Source organism: Eptesicus fuscus, chromosome 10 (assembly GCF_027574615.1).
Source record: "Eptesicus fuscus isolate TK198812 chromosome 10, DD_ASM_mEF_20220401, whole genome shotgun sequence".
NCBI classification, from domain to species: Eukaryota; Metazoa; Chordata; class Mammalia; order Chiroptera; family Vespertilionidae; genus Eptesicus; species Eptesicus fuscus.
The window spans coordinates 40897690-40918886 of NC_072482.1; the positions used below are offsets into that span (position 1 = coordinate 40897690).

Sequence of the window (21197 nt, forward strand, 5' to 3'; positions counted from 1 at the left end):
GGGGACATGAGAAGAAAATGACAAGAAAAACTTTATAAAGGAAATACAGTTTGGGTTGCCTTAATCATGAATAGGTAAAATTTCAATAGGTGAAGAGAGAGAAAAATTTAGGTGGAGATTTACATGAGCAAAGCTTGAAGTGTATTTAAAGGGAGAAACATAAGGTCAGGTTTGACACTACCACTACATGTATCGATTTAGGGGGGGAGAAAAACACTTGAAGGCCACGCTGAAGATACGAACTTACTTAAAGTGTAGAGGAGTAATTTAAATTTTCAGAGCAGGTTGAGAATGCTATGGTTCTCCAACCACTTTCTCAACCTTTCATGTGTTGGTGAGATCAAAACTATTTTCATAACATGTTATTTGCCTTTTCAGTTGTTCAAGTTTCCAGATGCTACATGACATGTGATATCATAAGACAGTGAATGCAGAGGCAGATATGAGAATCTAAGAGTCCTCTATTAAACCAGGCAGTAAAGACCTAAACCGGAAGTAATGAGTTATATATTTTTACATATAAGAACATAAACCAATCTCATTCTTCTTGCTATTGTTTTGTAAAATAGTTTCATTAAAATGTTATTTACATTAACATATAATGGTTTATGATTTTTATATGAATTAAATTTTTAAAAGTTCTCATTTTGTTTTTGTTTGAGAGGGAGAAGGAGAAGAAATATCAATGATGAGAGAATCATTGATCAGCTGCCTCCTACATGCCCCCTATGGGGATCATGGGGATCGAGCCCACAACCCGGGCATGTGCCCTGACCAACAATCGAATCATGACCTCAAACACCAGCTGGGCGAAGTTTGTTCTAATTTTGAATACATTAAATTTGGAAAGATGTTACCCATATATATAAAAGTTACTTGGGGTCCTCAATAATTTTTATCCATATAAAGGGGTCCTGAGACCAAAAAGTTTGACAACTTCTGAAAAGAATTAAGGACATTACCATTTCAGTTTTATAACTACTGTGTTTAAAGATTAAATAAAAGATAACTCAGAGGGAAAAACTGATATAACTTTAGCGGCAAAATGGGGAAGGACACAAGAATAAAAGTTCAGCCTGAATGATTTGGGAGAATAACAGATTAAGAGATAAGGAAATTAAAAAGAATTACGTTTTGACACATAAAATGTCAGCCAAGTCGCCAAGTAGAGACATAGCTGAAAATGAAATACATAAAGGCTGAGATACAGCTGATGGTCATACGTGTAGGAAAGACCAGGCTGTTTTGGTTTCTTGGATCACTTGTCCCCAATTCCTTATTGGAGGACTGTTGTAGTTTCTTCTGAAAACAATCGCTTTATACCACAATTCTGGAAGCTTCTGGGTTACATTATTTTTACTAAGTGCTTTTTAAAATATTTTCTTAGTGGCAGTCTGGTGTAGTTGTAGGGGAACCAGACAAAAGACAAAAAAACCTCGTTCTCATTACTCACTTTCTCTGGAGTTCACATTCTGCAATTTATAAAATAAAGGGGAATGTGCAAAGATAATCTGTAAGGTTTCTTCAGATCTAAAATTTTATGAAACAGCTATCATCCCCTTATCATGAACACACACATATCCCCCAGCCTCCAAGAGCTACAGAACCAACCCAGATATTACCCAGCAATACCTTTCCCAATTAACTGCGTCTGTTATTGCTTCTGTGTAAACTAAGACTATCGTTAAATTTATTGTGAAAGCCACCTCCTTAGAATTTTAAGAGAAGGCCTGAATCTTGTATTCTGTCAACAAATTTGACTTTACCTGACTGGTAGACTTCTTGATTTTGCAAATTTTAAGCATATCCTGCTCTGATACCTACTTCCTTCCCCCAACCCCCTACCTACCCACCCCCATTCCAGGCTAAATAGTTCCATGTTTGTTTTGCTTCATCTTAAAAACCAATCCTGTCCATTCCACTGATCCTTTAATTTGCCTTTTGCTAGAATTTCTTCAATTCTATTAAATCTTTCTTGAAGTCATGGGATTGAACATGAACTAATAATTGCAGGCTGAATAATGTCATAGGAAAAAACATATCAGTTTCCTGGGCCTTTGGTGGCAATGTATCAGGCTGTTATCTTCATGGAACTGCTTATGAATTATAGTTTCTAGCAGTGCTTATCTTTCATTTTACCAGCAAAAAAACTCTTTTTTTCAATGAAATTTAATAGGATACCCTACAGTATAAAACAGACCATAAAATGCAACTGCTGACTGGGGTTTGTTGAGGCCTAAAGCCCCACAGATTGGATCAGCCCTTGTCCCTCCTTCAGATCTCATCCAACCAAGGCCCTTTAGGTGGTGCCCAGGCAGCATGAAGCACACATAGAAACCCATAGCATTGTTATGTATTAAAGATGTCAATGTACATGTGAAAATCAAAGTTTCAAATAAATTACTCAGAAGGCCTCTTTACTGCAACATCAATAAAACATTCATCTCAATTTACTCAAACACATAAAACTTTTTCACAGGTGCATTTTAGGGAAACTGCCCTTTTGTAAGAAGTCAAGGAATGGATACAGCATTCACTTAAAACAAATACTGACTATAATAACTAGTAATTCCTCCTATAGTAGATGTCAACATAGTACAAAATATCAAACACATATTAGCAGTGATCAAGATTAATTTTTATTGCACATTTGCTTACAAGTTTGCTTCTTTCAGATAGAGCTAAACAAGTATTGAGTTAGTTTCAGCCATTCTTCCAGCATCTGAATTACAGCAGTGAATTTCTTGCATGTTCCCCTAGACTCATGTCCCAGAAACTAGAACATTAGCCTTCCCTATCTGTCTAGGTACTGGAGCAGATTTAACATTTTCTAAAATTGTAACCATTCAAAAACGAACAGCACACTGTAAAGAAAACAATGTGTATGTCTTCATATAATCCAGGCTCAGAGAATTTCTGATAACATAATATTGTAAAGGCAACTATAAACCCATCTTCTTCTAAATTATTTAATTCTTTTAATGTATAATTAAGCATTGATTTCAGAAAATTTTAACACTTTGGAAAACTGATTCTCTCACAATTAGGCTTTTATAACGTCTCCCCTCCCATGAAGAAACAACCCACAATGACTTCAAATCTTATTAAGGAACTATTATCTGAGATTAAGCTGTTCAGTAGTGTTCCTATTTCCTTTCCACTGTACTGCACAGTTTAATGCAAATGGAGAATATGCTATCCAAGCTGAAATAATATGGCATTTGAGCAGTTCAAACTTTAAACAGACTAGAATGGTTCATAGCTTGATGAACAAAAAAAACACAAGAATGGAAAATTACTATAGTAAACACAAAATTTTGGCCATTAATGGAGCAAAAAAGTAATGGCTAATACTCCTACTTTAAGATAGTCAATATTATAGCAAAAAAGAAGTGACAACAGCTATTTGGCAAAAATCTTCTAAATTGTCCCAAGTTTTCAAATGGGAAGTTATTTTTAATGCATCACTCAAATTTTACACTTCACTCACTCACATTTTCCTTTTTAGACCTATTCAGAAGAAATTATTCTATTTAAACTTAATCTAGTTTTTCCTGACACACTTTTAAAGAAAATTACTAAAATCGAGAGTCTAAGAAACTTTTTAATCACTCAAATATTTTAAGCTTAAACCGCAATATAGAAATGAGATCTTTCTTACTCTATCTAGAATGATTTTGTTACCAAATTTGTGAAAACTCTATTCCACAGCTTTTCTGTATAACAATCACAATTTATGAAAAATGCATCTCAATTCCACAGCAAACTAGCATCAATGCTTATTCCACATAGGTGCTGCCAGTGGTCCCTGCGGTGTCCTTTCAACAATGACAAACTCATCAGGATTGCCAAATGCCTCATAGTAAACCAATAAATCTTGTATTGCATGCTCCTCAATCTGAAAGGAGGGAAGAAAAAAAAAAAAAGGCTTGTTTTAGTCTTTTAATTGCCAACTGAGAAGGAGGATGTTAGCATTCCATTTTCCTTCTGTGGAACTACCATTGTCTGGGAATACAACATAGTGGAATTAAAATTAGGCATCCTATTATCCCCTTGCCAAGAAGGCTTAAGGCCTCAACAAGGATAATCAGATACCCACCTTTCCTTGAATTTTAATCTTGAGTAGAAGAAAAAAGAAACTGAAAATAGTTGTTAAAACCCACTCATTGTGAGAGAATTTCTGTTATTGTACAGGTCTTTGAACTTTTGCTTCTCAGGTCTTTAGGGCAACTGTGGGTCTTTGTTTCCAATCCTGGCTCTTTGTTCTTTCAGCTTAAGTTTGTGGAATCTTAATATCCCTCAAATAAATTTTCTTTTCCTATGTAAGCCAGAATTGGTGTGTGTTGCTTCAAGAACTCAATGATCCTTACTGAACTTCCAAGGCAGGTGTAATATGCTATATAATGCCAAATTCTCTACAGGTCACTCTTAAAACAGTTCAAAGAATCACCAGTGCTAAAAATATTAGCATTATCACAATTTATTAGTTCTAAATTAGTTATCCTGAATACATCAATACTTAAATTGCTAAATCTCAGTTTACTTTTACATTGTATTTGCATTTTAATCTGACAAACATATGTACCTACACAAAGCAAACAAACATAATTTCTTAAGATCTAAGGATAAAATGTAGTGTAGAACTTCCCTAAATTAAACCCATTTATGCATATTCTTTACCTGAATCAAAGCCAAGGGTTTTTCTCGACTTCTGATAAGTGCTGCTTCCTGTTGTAGTTCCTCTTCTACAATAGATGCGAAAGTGACTGGGGCTACCACAGGAGGAGCAGTCAGTGAAGAAGATAACCAGGGACTGAAAGAATAACAGTAATGAGCTTTCATTCATCTTCCCGAAGTTCTGCACACAGTACCTCCTCTGAAATACTCTTTAACAGTGTTACATTTTTTCCCCAGTGACCTACAACATAAGGGACCTGGGAACTTTTGCATTCAATTAACAGAATGGCCAAAACCGGTTTGGCTCAGTGGATAGAGCGTCGGCCTGCGGACTGAAAGGCCTCAGGTTCGATTCCGGTCAAGGGCATATGCCTTGGTTGCGGGCACATCCCCAGTTGGGGGTGTGCAAGAGGCAGCTGATCGATGTTTCTCTCTCATCGATGTTTCTAGCTCTCTATCCCTCTCTCTTCCTCTCTGTAAAAACACAGAATGATGAGGTGAGAAACAGAAAAAAAGGAGAACTAATATTTTATTTGGATTAGTGCTGTAGAGAAAACTTTGGAAAACTCCAAAAAGTGGGATGGGGCAGAAGCAATATAACAACAGACAGGTAACTCAAACTGTGTAGCATAGCGTACTCAGAGAATACATTCTATTCAATATACTATTCCCAATATCTTAATATTCTCTTTCAGTGCTAAGCAATGGCCTATCTTTGGAGGTCCCAAAGCTAATCAATTAACCTTACTTGTGACTTTCCAGAAGGGGTACATCTGATATATGGTTGCCTTCTGGTCCTGGGGTGCCATGAGTAGAGCATCTGCAAAACAAATGCCAAACGGAAGACTAAAGCTTCTAGTTACACATCAGTAACACTGCTTATGAACAGGAATCCAGAGGGAGACTGCAATCCCAAACCAGGGACAGATTAATGTGTGCAGTTAGACTTACCTTTAAAATTATAAGCAAAAAAAAATCTGTATGTACTTATAAAATCTTGTATATAATATACCATAAGAGAAGATTTTGCAAGAAGTGGTCTGGTTGTTTTTTGGGTTTTTTTTATATTCATGGAGCCATTTATTGTAATCAAACATATATTAAGAAATACAGACAACTTTGTGAAGAATGTTTTACATTAATATTTTGACTAAAAAGTGACAAATTTGCACTATGTTCCCAACATCGTTTAGTTATAATGTTGATGAGATACAGTAGGAATTTAACTCGTATTTTTATCAATTAGCCTAGGGTGAAATTAGTTTCATTATACCTCTTCTCTCTTAAAGTTGAAGAACCTATCAATGACATTAAAAGAGCACTTACTTGTATATAAAAACAAGATAATTAGTATCTAAATTTTGTGAGCAATTAATATATACTGAGTGGCCAGATTATTATGATCTCTGAATGTATAATAATCTGGCCACTCAGTGTGTGTGTGTGTGTGTGTGTGTGTGTGTGTGTGTGTGTGTATTAGAGGCCCGGTGCATGAATTCGTGCATGGGTGGGATCTGGCCAGCCTGGCCGGGGGAGGGGACATGGGCGGTTGGCCGGCCTGCCTGCTGGTCGAACTCCTGGTCGAGGGGACAATCCTATCTAATAAAACAGTAATATGCAAATTAACCATACCTTCGCTATGCCCACAGCCAATCAGAGCGAACAAGATGGAGGTTAATTTGCATATGCTGAGGGAGGGAGGAGTGAAGAAAGCAGAAAGCATGGCGGGTGGGCGGTGGCGCAGCTGTGGAGCACGCGGCCATGGTGGCCTCTGAGGCGGTGGTGGGCAGTGTGAGCGGTGGCGACGTGGCCACAGCGGTGGCGGCAGTGGCGGTGGGCGGGGCACGCAGTGGAGGCGGCAGGCGGGGCATGGCAGGCGGTGTGCGAGGCCGCGGTGGCCTTGGAGGCGGTGGTGGCTGCAGGCGGGGCGTGGTGAGGCAGGTGGCGCGTGGTAGGGCAGGTGGGCGGGTGGGGCGCACAGCAGTAGCGTGCGGGGCTGAGGAGGCGGCGGCGTGCGCGGCAGGTCAGGGTGATCAGAGGCGGCAGCAGCACACGGCCACAGAGGCAGTTGCGTTAGCGGGCACAGAGGGTTGAGAGTGCGGGGCGAGGTGGGCTGGGTTGGGTGGGCGGGACGGGTGGGAGGCGCCCCGCCCATTCCGTCCGCCCCGCCCGCCGCAGTGGGAGAGGTGGGGGGGCAGGAGGGAAGCTCGCCAGAAGTCTTGCAGGAAATATTCCTGCAACGGGTCCCTAGTTTACATATAAGCCTTTTATTAGATAGGATATACACTGAGTGGCCAGATTATTATGCATTCAGAGATCATAATAATCTGGCCACTCAGTGTATAATCTAAATTTTGTGAGTGACTAAAATATAGTAAATGTTTTGACAAGCTAGGGACTACAGATAGGAAAGAAATATACGATATGATCTCTACTTTCATGAAGAAACAACATATAAAATGACATAATACAACAGAAAATAATTTAAGACAGTGTCTAACAAACTGAGATGTGGAGACTGTAAGGACCTATATAAAAAAGATTTGGTTATTTGAGAAGCCCCCGAGCAGAAAGGGGTGTGGGATGAGGAGAGTAGGAAGCATTCCTGTATGGGGGAAAATTAAAGGTACCACAGAGATGGGCCTAATTATGGAATTTTAGAGTGAGAAAGGTATCTAGAGATTATCTAGATTAATCAAGTGCCCTCTTTCAGCAATGAGCAAACATAGACCTAGACAGGTTTAACAAAGTCTGAGAGTGAACAAACAGGGCCTGAAATATTAACTTCCTGATTCATTTATGCACATCTGGGTGTGTGGCAGCACTATGATGCTGAAAATCAAGATGATTAAAACTCCGAAAGAACTTTGGTAGGGAAATTTTTAAATGTATTTAAGCAAAGATAAAACATGAGAATACTATAATTGATATCTATACCAATACTAGAGGCCCAGTGCATGATTGAATCATGCACGTGTAGGGTCCCCTACATGCTTTCGTTTTCGATTGCAGGGGAGCTGGGTGCCTGTCCGCTGGTGCACCAGGCCTTTCAGAAGCCTCCGGCTCGGTGGAGGCTTCTGAAAGGCCTGGTGCTGGAGCAGACAGGCACCCAGCTCCCCCACTTTTGATGGTCCACGTCGGGACGTGAGCTCGCACCGCCGCTGGTGACGAGAGCTCAGCGTCCCGCTGGCCCAATCAGCTACCCTGGCCACCCCAAGTCCCGCCCCCTGCGCCTCCCACTGGCCCAATCGTGGGCGTAGCGGAGTGATGGTAATTTACATATTACCATTTTATTAGGTAGGATGTACAAAGAACTATGGATTCACAGATGAAATTAATAGGGAAGAGGACATATGCTGTTGGCTTCACTGAGGAAATGACATTAAAACTGAGGAGAGTGACATAAAGATAAGGTTTTGGTCATACAAATACATGGACAGGTAAAATATTTTGGTGGCTTTAAGTAAAAGTAAGCTGTTCTCTTCAATAAACAGAAGAGTATGGAAGAGATTAAAAGGGAAATAAAGTTAAAATGAGGCAGAGGGGCCAGAATGCAAAATGCACTGAAAGCTAGAATGTTTAGACCTTATGTGTGGGCAAAGCTACTGAGAATATTTCCGTAAACTTATTTAATCTTTGCAATACTCTGGGAAGAAAGCATGTATTATTTCCCTTATACTGATGAGGAAACTAAGACTCAGAGCATTATACAATTTGCCTGATTCACAAATTGGGTAAGTGACAGAGACCAAACTCAAATCCAGGCCTTTTTCAGAGTACAGTGTGTTCCGTTATCACAAAGCTATGATTATTTCTAGTATTCCCCTTAGTCTAGAATACATTCCACTACAAATGTCTTCTCATTCTTTAAGGACTGGCTAAAGTATCACCTCCTCTCTGCTCCTACAACAAAATTACTCTTATAGAGCCTCACATGCTGTATTATTATTGTTTACTAGTGTCCCAGTGCATGAAAACTCATGCACTGGAGGGGGGGTTCCTCAGCCTGGCCTGCCCCCTCCTACAGTCGGGAGCCCTCAGGGGTGGGAGGCGACCCGGCGATCAGGGAAAGGCGACGCCCCCATCACACCTCTGCTGTTGCCACGGCCGGCAGCACAAGCCTCGGCCGGCTCTGGTTACCTGAGCCTTGGGCAGCCCTGGGCAGCTGGGCAGCCGCCATCCGAGGCTTGCCTGCACCTTGGGCCGGCCCTGGGGGACTGGGGAGACTGGGGAACTCCGAAGGCAGGCCTGCCCAGCCTTGCCACACGCCTGCCGCCCTGGCGGGGCTGAGGAAACTAGGCACCGCCATCTTGTGGCTGTGGGTGCTGCCATCTTTGAGGGCGGAGCAGTCAATTAGCATATTCCCTCCTTATTGGCTGTGGGCACCGCCATCTTTGCAACGGCATGAGGGTCAATTAGCATATTCCCTCTTTATTAAATAGGATACTTCTGTTTTACTACTAGACTAGTCTCTCAAGATATAGGCCTGTGTCTCACTCATCTTTGTATCTCAATGTCTAGCAGAACACTTGGAACATAGCTGTTTATGAAAAAGTAATTACAGCCGAAACCGGTTTGGCTCAGTGGATAGAGCGTCGGCCTGCAGACTGAAAGGTCCCAGGTTCGATTCCGGTCAAGGGCATGTACATTGATTGCGGGCACATCCCCAGTAGGGGGTGTGCAGGAGGCAGCTGGTCAATGTTTCTCTCTCATCGATGTTTCTAGCTCTCTATCCCTCTCCCTTCCTCTCTGTAAAAAATCAATAAAATATATTAAAAAAAAAAAAAAAAAGTAATTACAGAATAAATTACTGAAGCAGAAAGCCAAAAGATTTTAAGACCGTGATAAAAGCAGAGGGCCTAGCCAGTGAGCTCAGTGTTTGAGCGTTGACCTATGAACTAGGAGGTCATGGTTGGATTCTCAGTCAGGGCACATAGCCAGGCTCAATCCCTGGTAGGGGGTGTGCAGAAGGCAGCCGATCAATGATTCTCTCTCATCGATATTTCTCCCTTCCTCTGAAATCAATAAAAAAAATTGTGTGTGTGTGTGTGTGTGTGTGTGTGTGTGTGTATGTGTGTGTGTGTGTGTGTATGTATGTGTATATATATATATATAAAACCAGAGGGTTTTGTGTGTGTGTGTTTTAAAGTACCTTATTCCTTTGGATTACTGGTAACTTTTTTCTTCCAGATGTAGGTGATAAAGTACAAATAGGTATAGTTACAGGGTTCTTAGTTTTAATGATGTGCTATGATTTGATATCTACTGGATACCTGACCTATGATATCAAAAGTCTCCAGGATGAAATAAGAAACCAGGAGAAAAAAAAAAAGCCAAAAATATGACCTAGAAAGCTGTTGGGATTAACATATAAGATGATGAAAATCTAGATTAAAATGGCTGTAAAATAAATTTTAAAATTCTACTTTCTGATGGAACAGATAACTAACTACCTTAGAGTCTAAATGCAAATTCCCTCAAGTTCCGTAAAAGGACCTAAAAGTCAGTCTAAAGCTGGAGATAACAGACCTAACATAGTGACTAATGGTGATCAGAAATCATCCTGGTGTCCAGAGATCAGCTAAAGTGTTTTGAAACTTTCAAAGAAATGGAAAATATAATAATGTAGGACCAATTATTATTTAATTGTTAAGAAGTAGCAGCTACAAGCTCTCTTAGAAAAAAAATGGTATGTCACTGGCTAACAGAATTGAATATTAGGACTAAAGTATCTTATGTAGGCCTTGTTAAATTAAAGTTAAGCAATCAGAGCTTAAATATAACAATTATCTATGAAACATTTTGTAATTTATAAAGTCCTGTCATATACATTAGTAAGTCTTATACTAAACCTATAGGATAGGCATTACTGTTTTTATTTCATACTAGAGGCCCGGTGCACAAAATTCATGTTGGGGGTGATCTCTCAGCCCGGCCTGCACTCTCTTCAATCCAGGACCCCTCGGGGGATGTCTGACTGCCGGTTTAGGCCCGATCCCTGTGGGACATCCCTCTCAAAATCTGGGACCACTGGCTCTTAACTGCTCACCTGCCTGCCAGCCTGATCACCCCTAGCCACTCCCCCTGCTGGCCTGATCACCCCTAACTGCCTCTGCCTCGCCCCTGCCACTGTGGCTTTGTCCAAAAGACATCCAGTCTATCCGGTCTAATTAGCATATTACCCTTTATTAGTATAGATATGATGAAGCTGAGGTTCAGGAAAGTTCACAGAAGCCTATTGTAAGCGTTAGACTAAAACTCAAATCTGTTTCATAAAATTATAATCACAGAATTCTTTCTAATAATTTTTCAGTGGATAATCTCATTAATTATAAAATTATCCAAACAACTTTATGTCTATCAACATTTCATCTTTTTTTAAAAATATATATTTTTATTGATTTCAGAGAAGGAAGGAGAGAGACAGAAACATCAATGATGAGAAAGAAGCATTGATCCATTGATTGGCTGCCTCCTGTATGCCCCATACTGAGGATTGAGCCTGCAACCTGGGCATGTGCCCTAACCGGAAATCAAACCTTGACTTCCTGGTTTATAAGTCCACACTCAAACACTGAGCCAGGAAACATTTCATCTTAGAATGAAGTGAAATTGTTAAATAAAAAATAGAGATATGATTAAGCAAGTATAAAAATAATTCTAAAATTTCAGATAATATAGCATTATTAAGCTTAAGGTATTTGCAACACATTGCTCCAATAAACAATTTGTATAAAATTTAGTCTTCTGAAGAGAAAAACAACATAACTTTCCAGCAAAATCTTACAAATATTTGTTCAAACTTAAAACCATTAATCTTGCTGAATTTAGACTTTAAGAGAAAATCAAATTACTTTTTGCTCATACAGTTGACTTTTTAAAAAGAATTTTGTACTAGCGTAACTACAAATAAGATTAGAGCTGATATAACAATTCTTGTCTCATAAGTAGTTTTTCTTACTAATTAGAAACACAAGATCACATGTTCTGCTCAGAATTACACAAGGAGGTATTTAAGTGAAAGGAAAATGAAAGAAAACATTTTAAAATGAAAAAAAAACACATAATAATAAACAAATAGAAATTGCATAAATCTCTCTTTACTACATTTTTACATCCCCAAACAACACTGTCATTCTTGGATTTCCCTGGCCTTGAGCGGGGGGAGAGGGGGGAATCACATTTTTAACAATTAAAACAAGAATATGTGATTGGTAGAATTTCTTGAGATAAATCCCCTAATCTCTGCCCCCACCCCCCAATTCCCTCAAGGACCATAAGGATTCCTTTCTTCTTGCTTTAATTTCCACCATTTCCTTTGTTTACACTGTCCCTTTTCTCTTCTTTTAAAAATTCCATTTTATGTTAAAAAACTTGTGGCAATGAAATGTATCAATATTTTTTCTATTATTACTTATATGGCCATAAAGATAATGATCAAATATTTGGGATTGAATACATAAAAGTATTTATGAAATAATACAACTGTGGCCCAGTTATTTTTTTCCTTCTCTGAACCACTCATCTGGCACTCAGTCAGATATTGCTCTATGACTTCTTTAATACTATTATTAAACTGTACAGCAATTCCATTCTTGTTCTGTCATTTAACTTCCCTGTGTGCACATTTAGACTTACTAAATACATTTTAAACACATTTAAGGCTAGGCCTGTGTATTATAATTTTACATATACCCGAGAGGCCAGCAGAATTTTGTCCATATATCAGGTGTCCCATAATTTAGTGAATTAATAAATATTTTATTTTATCTGTTATGGTTTATCATTTCCTTTAAAAAACTCACTTATGAACTTATGATTAAATTATGACCTATGGTGAAATTAAAATTGAAAACTCAAGCTGTTTTCTTTCCCAGTGATCAGATGATAACACATAGCTATTTAAAACATCAATTTCCACTTCTACCCAACGTATGGATGGCATAATATTATCATATACTCCTTTAACTAAAAGTTCCAAAATAGTACAATAGCACATAACACCATTCATAATTAAGAGCCCTGATGTTATAGCACACTCTAGTGATCAACTATGAAACCACATGTCCTTAAAATTTTAGAGTTCCATAAAAATATGTATCCCTGCCCTGGCTGATGTGGCTCGGTTGAGCGTTGTCCTGTGCACCAAAAGGTTGCGGATTCGGTTCCAAGTCAGAGCACAAATCCAGGTTCAATCCCCAATGGGGATACATACAGGAGGCAACCAATGGATTTTTGACATTCCTCTCTCTCTCTCTCAAATCAATCAAAGCACATTTTAAAAACATTTATTTATCCAAAGAAAATAAGAAATTTTAATGTATAGTTACAATATTTAAAATATTTTAAAATAAACTTCATACATCTAAGGAATACAATATCACTTGCTATATTACAAACGTTACTTGAGGCAGAGGTATAATTTTATTTCATTTATTTATCCTGTCATTCAAAAAATGCTCACTGAGCACCTACTAAATCCTAGGAAACATTCTAAGTATTGGTGATGAGCAAAGAGATCAATCTTCCTTGCTGTCACTGAACTATGGAGTTGGATATACAGACATTAAATACTTGTAGCAGAAAACATTAAACAAAGAATCCTACTGAGAAATGTGATGAGTGAGAAGTGCACTGAGGACATACATAACAGGAACTAACCCTAAAAGGGAAGTCAGACTTTTCCAAAAAAAAAAAAAGAGACTGAATAGAGACTGAAAAAAAGAGTTGATGAGTCAAGGGGTAGGTAGGTAGAGAGAATGAAATGGCCTAGCCTACATGTCTCAGTGGTTGAGCATCGACCTATGAAACAAGAGGTGATGGTTCAATTCCCAGTCAGGGCACATGCTGGGGTTGCAGGATCAATCCCGTGTGGGGCATGTAGGAGACAGCCCATCAATGATTCTCCCTTCCTCTCTGAAATAAATAAAATTGTATTTAAAAAAAAAAAAAAAGAGAAAGAATTGGCATTTGAGAAACTAAGAAAAGGCCAAGATGGCTAGAATACAGAGATCATGTTAAAAGGTAAAGCTAAAGAGGTTGGCAGGAGCCAGGCTAGGTAGGCCTTGAAGACCATATTAGAATTCTAGCTGTTATCCTAAGAGCAGTCAAATCTGCATTTTAAAGAGAACATACTGTCTCAATATATTGAAGGAAAGGAAGAAAGGCTATGGCAGGACCGGTTAGGAGGCTTACTCAGGTGACCATGTGAAAGATAACAAGTCTGAATGGGGGTGATGGCAGTAGATATAAAGTTTAGTATATGAATTTGAGAAATATCCTATATAATAAAGAGGTAATATGCAAATTGACCCTCACACCCTCACACAAGATGGCTGCCCCCATATGGTCAAAGATGGCTGCCACAAGATGGCCGGCAGGGGAGGGTAGTTGTGGGTGACCAGGCCAGCAGGGAAGGGCAGTTGGGGGGGAGGGGGAAACAGGCCTGCAGGGGAGGGCAGTTGGGGGGGGGGGAAAACAGGCCTGCAGGGGAGGGCAGTTGGAGGGGACCAGGCCGGCAGGGGAGGGCAGTTGGGGGGGGAAACAGGCCTGCAGGATAAGGCAATTAGGGGTGACCAGGCCAGCAGGAGAGGGCAGTTAGGGGTGACCAGGGGACGACCAGGCCTGCAGGGGAGGGCAGTTGGGGGCGACTGGGCCGGCAGGGGAGGGTAGTTGGGGGTGACTGGGCCTGCAGGGGAGAGCAGTTGGGGGTTACCGGGCCAGCAGGGGAGGACAGTTGGGGACAATCAGGCTGGCAGGGGAGTGGTTAGGGGGTGATCAGGCAGGCAGGCAGGTGAGCAGTGGGAGTCAGCAGTCCCAGACTGTGAGAGGGATGTCCGACTGCTGATCACAGGGTCGGGGCTAAACCGGCAGCCGGACATCCCCCGAGGGGTCCCAGATTGGAGAGGGTGCAGGCTGGGCTGAGGGACACCACTCCCTACCCACCCCCAGCCCCCCGGTGCATGAATTTCGTGCACCGGGCCTCTAGTTTAAGAGATAAAAATGGCATGTCCCGATGACACACTGGACATTAGTGAGGAAGATGGACATGTCAAATGCCATTTATCAAGGAAGAAAAATAGGCTGTTTAATGTTTTCTCTATATATTTGTTTGATTTTGGTTTTATGAGAGAGGTATGGGAAAATATTACGTTTGAATTTGAACATATAGTTTAAGGTGTTTCTGAACATCCAAATGGGATAGAGATATCAAGAAGGCACTTGGATAACTAAGTCTAAAGCTCAGATGATAGATGTGGGCAGCAATATAAACTTTGAGTAGCTGATAACTGAACATAGAATCTCATGAAATAGATGGTATAGAAAGCATATCCTATAATAATTAAAGCCTAATATCGTTTGTTCAACCGTTCGACCAGTTGCTATGACGCGCACCTGACCACCAAGGGACAGGCACTCCGATTGGCAGGTTAGCTTGCTGCTGGGGTCCAGCCAATGGGGACTGGGCGAGATGAGCTGGACATGCCCTGGAGCCTTCCCATGGTCCCTCCCCGGCCCTGATCGTGCACCAGTGGGGTCCCTCGGCCCGGCCTGTGCCCTCTTGCAATCTGGGACCCCTTGGGGATGTCCGCAGGCCAGGCCGAGGGACCCCACCAGTGCACAAATCCATGCACCGGGTGTCTAGTAAAGTGATATGAGAAAATGACCTGTAATTGAACTTCAAGTACAATGAGTCACATAAAAGTCTATGGTGTTGGCAATATGGAGGTCACTGATAAACTTAGCCTGAATTGTTTGTTTAGTAATGGGACTGGAAGCCAGAATATATTATGAAGTGAGTGGGAGCTGACAGCTCTTTGGAGAAATCTGGCTGTGAAGGGAGTAGGGGATTGGTAATGATAGGACAAGTGCCAGAAGAAAGTGTGGGGGTTGAACAAGGAACTGATTACCTTCTCAGACCACATGAGAGTCCTGAGCATATTCAAAACCAGATGGGAAGAATCTACTTAAAGGGAAAAGGCTGAATATCCACAAGAAAAGAGAGGCTTAATTCACAGTTGAAGGATTTTGAAGTGTAAAGGGGTTAAGATACAAGCTAAGGTGTGTTAGCCTTAGATAGAAAGGATAACTCTTCTACTGCAAAACTAAAAAGGAGGGTAAGATGAATACTAATAGAGGCAGATTTGTGTGTCTCACAGTAGGCAAATAAAGAAGTTCCATTTCTTTCTATTTGAAAAGATGGTCTACAGGATATCAGTCATTATACATCTTACAAAACCAATGATAGTCTTAAGTTTTTCTTATACAAAAAATACTATATATTATATTCAGAGGATAACCAAATTTTAAAAATTCTTCTAATTAAAAAAACTTGTCTGGAATAGATGTACTTAATGAAATATTTTAATAACTATTTTTTAAAATTTTCTATTACAGTTTACAGTCAATATTATTTTGTATTAGTTTCAGATATATAGCACAGTGGTTAGAAAATCATGCACTTTACAGGGTGGTCCCCTGCTGGCCCAGTACATAGTTATTATAACATTAACTATATTCCCTATACCAGTGGTCGGCAAACTCAGTCAACAGAGCCAAATATCAACAGTACAACGATTGAAATTTCTTTTGAGAGCCAAATTTTTTAAACTTAAACTTCTTCTAACGCCACTTCTTCAAAATAGACTCACCCAGGCCATGGTATTTTGTGGAAGAGCCACACTCAAGGGGCCAAAGAGCCACAGTTTGCAAACCACAGCCCTATACTGTAATTTACATCTCTATGACTATTCTGTAACTACCAATTTGTACTTCATAATCCCTTCACCTTTTTCACGCAGCACCCCAACCCCTGCCCTCTGTCAACAGTCTGTTCTATGTATCTAAGTCTATTTCTGTTTTGTTCTTAAGATTCCATATATAAGTGAAATAATATGGTACAGGCAGTACTCGGGTTACGTTGCGCCATAGAAACGGATCTCTGACATAACCAGAGGACTTACTGTATTTTTCTGTCTCTGTCTGATTTCACTCTTTTTTATGGCCACGTAGCATTCCACTGTTTATATGTACCATAGCTTTTTTATCCACTTATCTATTGATGGCACTTGGGTTGCTTCTATAGCTTGGCTATTATAAATAACATTAAAATGAACATAGGGTTGCATATATTCTTTCAAATTAGTGTTTCTTGGATATATTCCCAGAAGTGGAACTGATGGGTCATAAGGCAATTCCATTTATTTTTTTAGGAACCTCCACACTTTTTCATAGTGGCTGCACCAATCTGCATTCCCATCAACAGTGCACTAGGGTTCCCTTTTCTCCACATTCTTGCCAACACTTGTTTGTTGATTTACTGACGATAGCTATTCTGACAGGTGTGAGGTGGTATCTCATTGTGGTTTTGATTTACATTTTTCTGATGATTAGTGATATTGAGCATCCTTTTATATCTATTGGCCATCTGTATGTTTTCTTTGGAGAAATGTCTACTCAGGTCTTCTGCCCACTTATAACTGGGTTTTTCTGGTGTTATCTGAGTTTTTTATACATTTTGGATATTAACACCTTATCAGATGTATCATTAAAAAATATCTTCTCCCACTCAATATGTTGCCTTTTCGTTTTGTTGATTGTTTCCCTTCCTGTGCAAAACCGTTTTAGACTGATATAGTCCCATTTGTTTATTTTTTCTTTTGTTTCCCTTGCCCAAGAAGATATGTCAGAAAAAAAACGTTGCTAAGAGAAAAGTCAGAGATATTACTGTCTATAATTTCTTCTAGGAGTTTTATGGTTTCAGATTTTACATTTAAGTCTTTAACCCTTTGCACTCGCTTGCTTTTTTCTCGATTTCTTTATTCTACTCGGGATTTAATTTTTTAAATACCCCAGATTTTATAAAGCACGGCAGTAGAATAAAAAACTGGAGTTTCTTTTCATACAAACTTATTTATTTGGATTTTTTTATATTTCAAATTATTGATACATTCAATACAATTCAACATACGAGCTGCTACCGATGCTAACCGTGTCGAGTCACACTCGACATCTGAGTGCAAAAGGTTAATCCATTTTGAATTTATTCTTGTACTAGAGGACCAGTGCATGAAATTCGTGCACTCGTGGGGGGGGGGGGTCCCTCAGCCCAGCCTGTGCCCTCTCGCAGTCCAGGAGCCCTTGGGGTACATCTGACTGATGGCTTAGGCCCGCTCCCCACGAGGAGTGGGCCTAAGCCATCAGTCGGACATCCTTAGCGCTGCCACAGAGGCAGGAGAGGCTCCCACCACCGCCGCTGCGCTCACCAGACGTGAGCCCAGTTTCTGGCTGAGCAGTGCTCCCACTGTGAGAGTGTACTGACCACCAGGGGGCGGCTCCTGCATTGAGCATCTGCCCCCTGGTGGTCAGTGCACATCATAGCGACCGGTCGTTCCGCTGTTCGGTCAATTTGCATATTAGCCTTTTATTATATAGGATATAGGATAAGAGTGTAAGAAGATGGTTTAGCTTCACTTTTATGCATGTATGTTTCCAATATTCCCAACACCATTTACTGAGTAGACTTTTACCCCATTGTATGTTCTTGCTTCCTTCATCGTAGATTAACTGACTGTATAGGCCTGGGTTCATTTCTGGATTCTCTATTCAGTTCCACTGATCTATGTGTCTATTTTTATACCAGCACCATAATTTTTTTATTATTATAGTGTTGTAGTATAGTTTGATATCAGATAGTGTAATATCTCCCCCTTTTTTCTTCTTTTAAGATTTCTTTTGGGGTCTTTTGTGTTTCCATACAAATTTTTGAATTATTTGTTCCTGTTCCGTAAAAATACACCATTGGTATTTTGATAGGAATTGTGTTGATTGTATAGATTGCTTTGGGTAGTATGAACATTTTAATGATATTAATTCTTCCTATCCATGAGTACAGTATATGCCTCGATTTATTACTAATCTTGTTTGATTTCTTTCTTCAATGTCTTATAATTTTCTGAGGACAGGTCTATTTTAAAACATTTATAATTATGTATGTAACAGATACAAAATATCTGTGTATGTGTACAAGTGGCACTCAAGACAAATATTTAAGAGATTACATGTATGCATTTAAAATTTGAAACATCTTTTAAAAGCACACAGGACTTTAAAAAACAGGATCAAAAATAGCTAGACAAAAAAACTGGAAACACCCAAATGTCCATCAATAGATGCAGATTGTTTTCTATCCATAAAATGAAATACTTCTCAGCAATAAAATGTAATGAACCATTAATACACATAGCAACTTGAATGAATCTCAAAATACATGCTGAGTACAAAATGATTTTTTTAAAACATACATACTGAATGAATCCATCGACACAAAACTCCAGAACATACAAGCTAGTCTATACTGACAGAAGAGGTTAGTAATTGCATGGGAGGGAGAAAGGGATTACAAAGAGGAATGAAAAAATTTCTGAGAATGAGTTATATTCACTGACTTCAACGTGGTTGGTGATAATGATTTAATGGTGTATTCACATGCCAAAACTTCCAATTATATAGTACTTTAAGTATGTACAGTTTATTATTAACCAATTATACCAAAATAAAGCTTCAATAAAATAGACATGTTAATTCCAAATGTATAAAAATCTGCCTCATAAATATTTAAAGATTTCAGAACATAAAACCACCATAGAAGATTTTAAGGTAGAAAATGTGTAAGTTTATTTTATTACCTTGCAACTTTTGGAGCCTGGGGATTTTCAATTCCTTTAAAACAAACTTTTTTTACATGATCTCCTGCACTATGCCCAGTTATAGATTTTTTTTCTTCTATAAAATCCCGGAATGATTTGGATGAAAATGAATGTAGAGAAGATCCCCTATAAAAGACAACAGAAGTTATGTTAAAATATTCATTTTTTAAAAAGCTCATTGCTTAAAGGCACAGGTGAGAATATAGACCAAAAATTTTATAGTTGTATAATTAAAGTTTTTAATGCAATGTTGGAATTTTTTGCTATTAACTGTGGTGAACTAATCAAAATTATGTGATAAGAATGAATAACAGTGATATTAATAATAGCTATTACAACTATATCTCAGGTAACAACAAAAACTATGCTCACTAAATTAAATAATTAAGCTCAGCAGAGGAAACATTACTTTTGCTAAATAATGCTGATAATTTTACTTCTTGATCTGATTGCTAGTTGCACAAGATTGTTCAGTTTGTAAAACCTCATCAACCTATACACTTCTAAGTGTATATATGTTTCAATAAAAAGTCATTTAAAATTTAAACCTAATTTTACATGGACAGAATAGAGGAAATAAAATGTAAGTTGATCTAAAACATAAAATAAAGTACACCCAACATAGGTGTAATAGTTTACTTTGAGTATTAGTTAAATCAAAAAAAACAGGCAAAACATTAAAAATTACCTATACAGATTATTTTAGCTTCCAAAGATTTCATACTTACTTTTTTATGGTATCAGAATCTTTTTATCCACCTATCAGTGTTTTACTTTACAATCCTTTACAAAAGGATTTACAGGGTGGCAGTCAGGATTAGGCACACAGGCTCTGTTGCTAGACTGAGTTCAAATCTTGGGTCTGTCATACACCAGCTTTGACCTTGGGAGGTTATTTAACCTCTATGCTTCCGTTTCCTCATCAATACCATAGTTATAATAATACCATCTCCATCGTAACAGTTCTTAGGATCAACTATTAATTTATGTATTTTAAACAGTACCTGATTCAGAGAAATGCTATGTAAATCTGCTACTATCCATAATTTTCACATTTAATAAAACTTATTTTTAAGAGAAAAAGAAAATGAAAACACAGAAGTTCTGACATGAATAAATAAAATCAGTTTATAGGCTTAATATCTATTCCCTTCCTAAAGTCTGACTTGGAAAAATTAATTCAAAAAGAAACTTTATTATTTTGTACACTAGAACTACACTGTACCCTTAGCTTCATTTTCAGAACCTATAACATTAGATTAGGAAATTGTTTACATTATTATTGTTCATAATTTTGACTTTCTAATTTTAATTTTTTCCTATTTTTATTTATTCAGAAAATAAAATGACCATGTTAATAAATGAACAAAATGCTAACCGGATAATTCACAAAAAAGTTAAATTCATACTTTTAAGATACCATAAAATCCACATCCAGATTAAGTTCATAAACTACAGGGTAGGGCAAAAAGTAGGTTTATAGTTATTCGTATGGAAAATACTACTACAAGAATAAACTTTCACGTACTCACAACTGTAAACCTACTTTTGCCCTACTCTGTATCTGGGGCACCCTATAAAAAACAAGGCCTTCTAAATTTCTGTATCTTGTTTGAATAACTCATTTGTACCTGCCTCTGACCAAACCGTATTTGCAAAAGACTTTTACATGCATCATCTCATTTAATCCTTACAATAACAATCCTGACAGAGAAGTATTTTTTCATCACCACAATAAAGTACAACCAAAGTTCAGTGATCTCAACAATCGTAAAATCACCAGAGATAAGGCAGAAGTGGGAGCGAAACACA

The 21197-nt window shown here is 38.7% G+C and overlaps 1 protein-coding gene across 1 annotated transcript in view; it reads right to left on the reverse strand.

Moving 5' to 3' along the window:
• Positions 1 to 2616: 2616 nt before the first annotated feature.
• IBTK (inhibitor of Bruton tyrosine kinase) overlaps positions 2617 to 21197 on the reverse strand; it is an 86237-nt gene continuing 67656 nt past the window's right edge. The window contains exons 26-29 of the mRNA XM_028160307.2: positions 19365 to 19511; positions 5426 to 5497; positions 4681 to 4813; positions 2617 to 3898 (exon numbers count right to left, since the gene is read on the reverse strand). Coding sequence (XP_028016108.2) covers positions 3773 to 3898; positions 4681 to 4813; positions 5426 to 5497; positions 19365 to 19511 — 478 coding nt within the window. The 3' untranslated portion in view covers positions 2617 to 3772. The remainder of the gene's footprint in view (positions 3899 to 4680; positions 4814 to 5425; positions 5498 to 19364; positions 19512 to 21197) is intronic.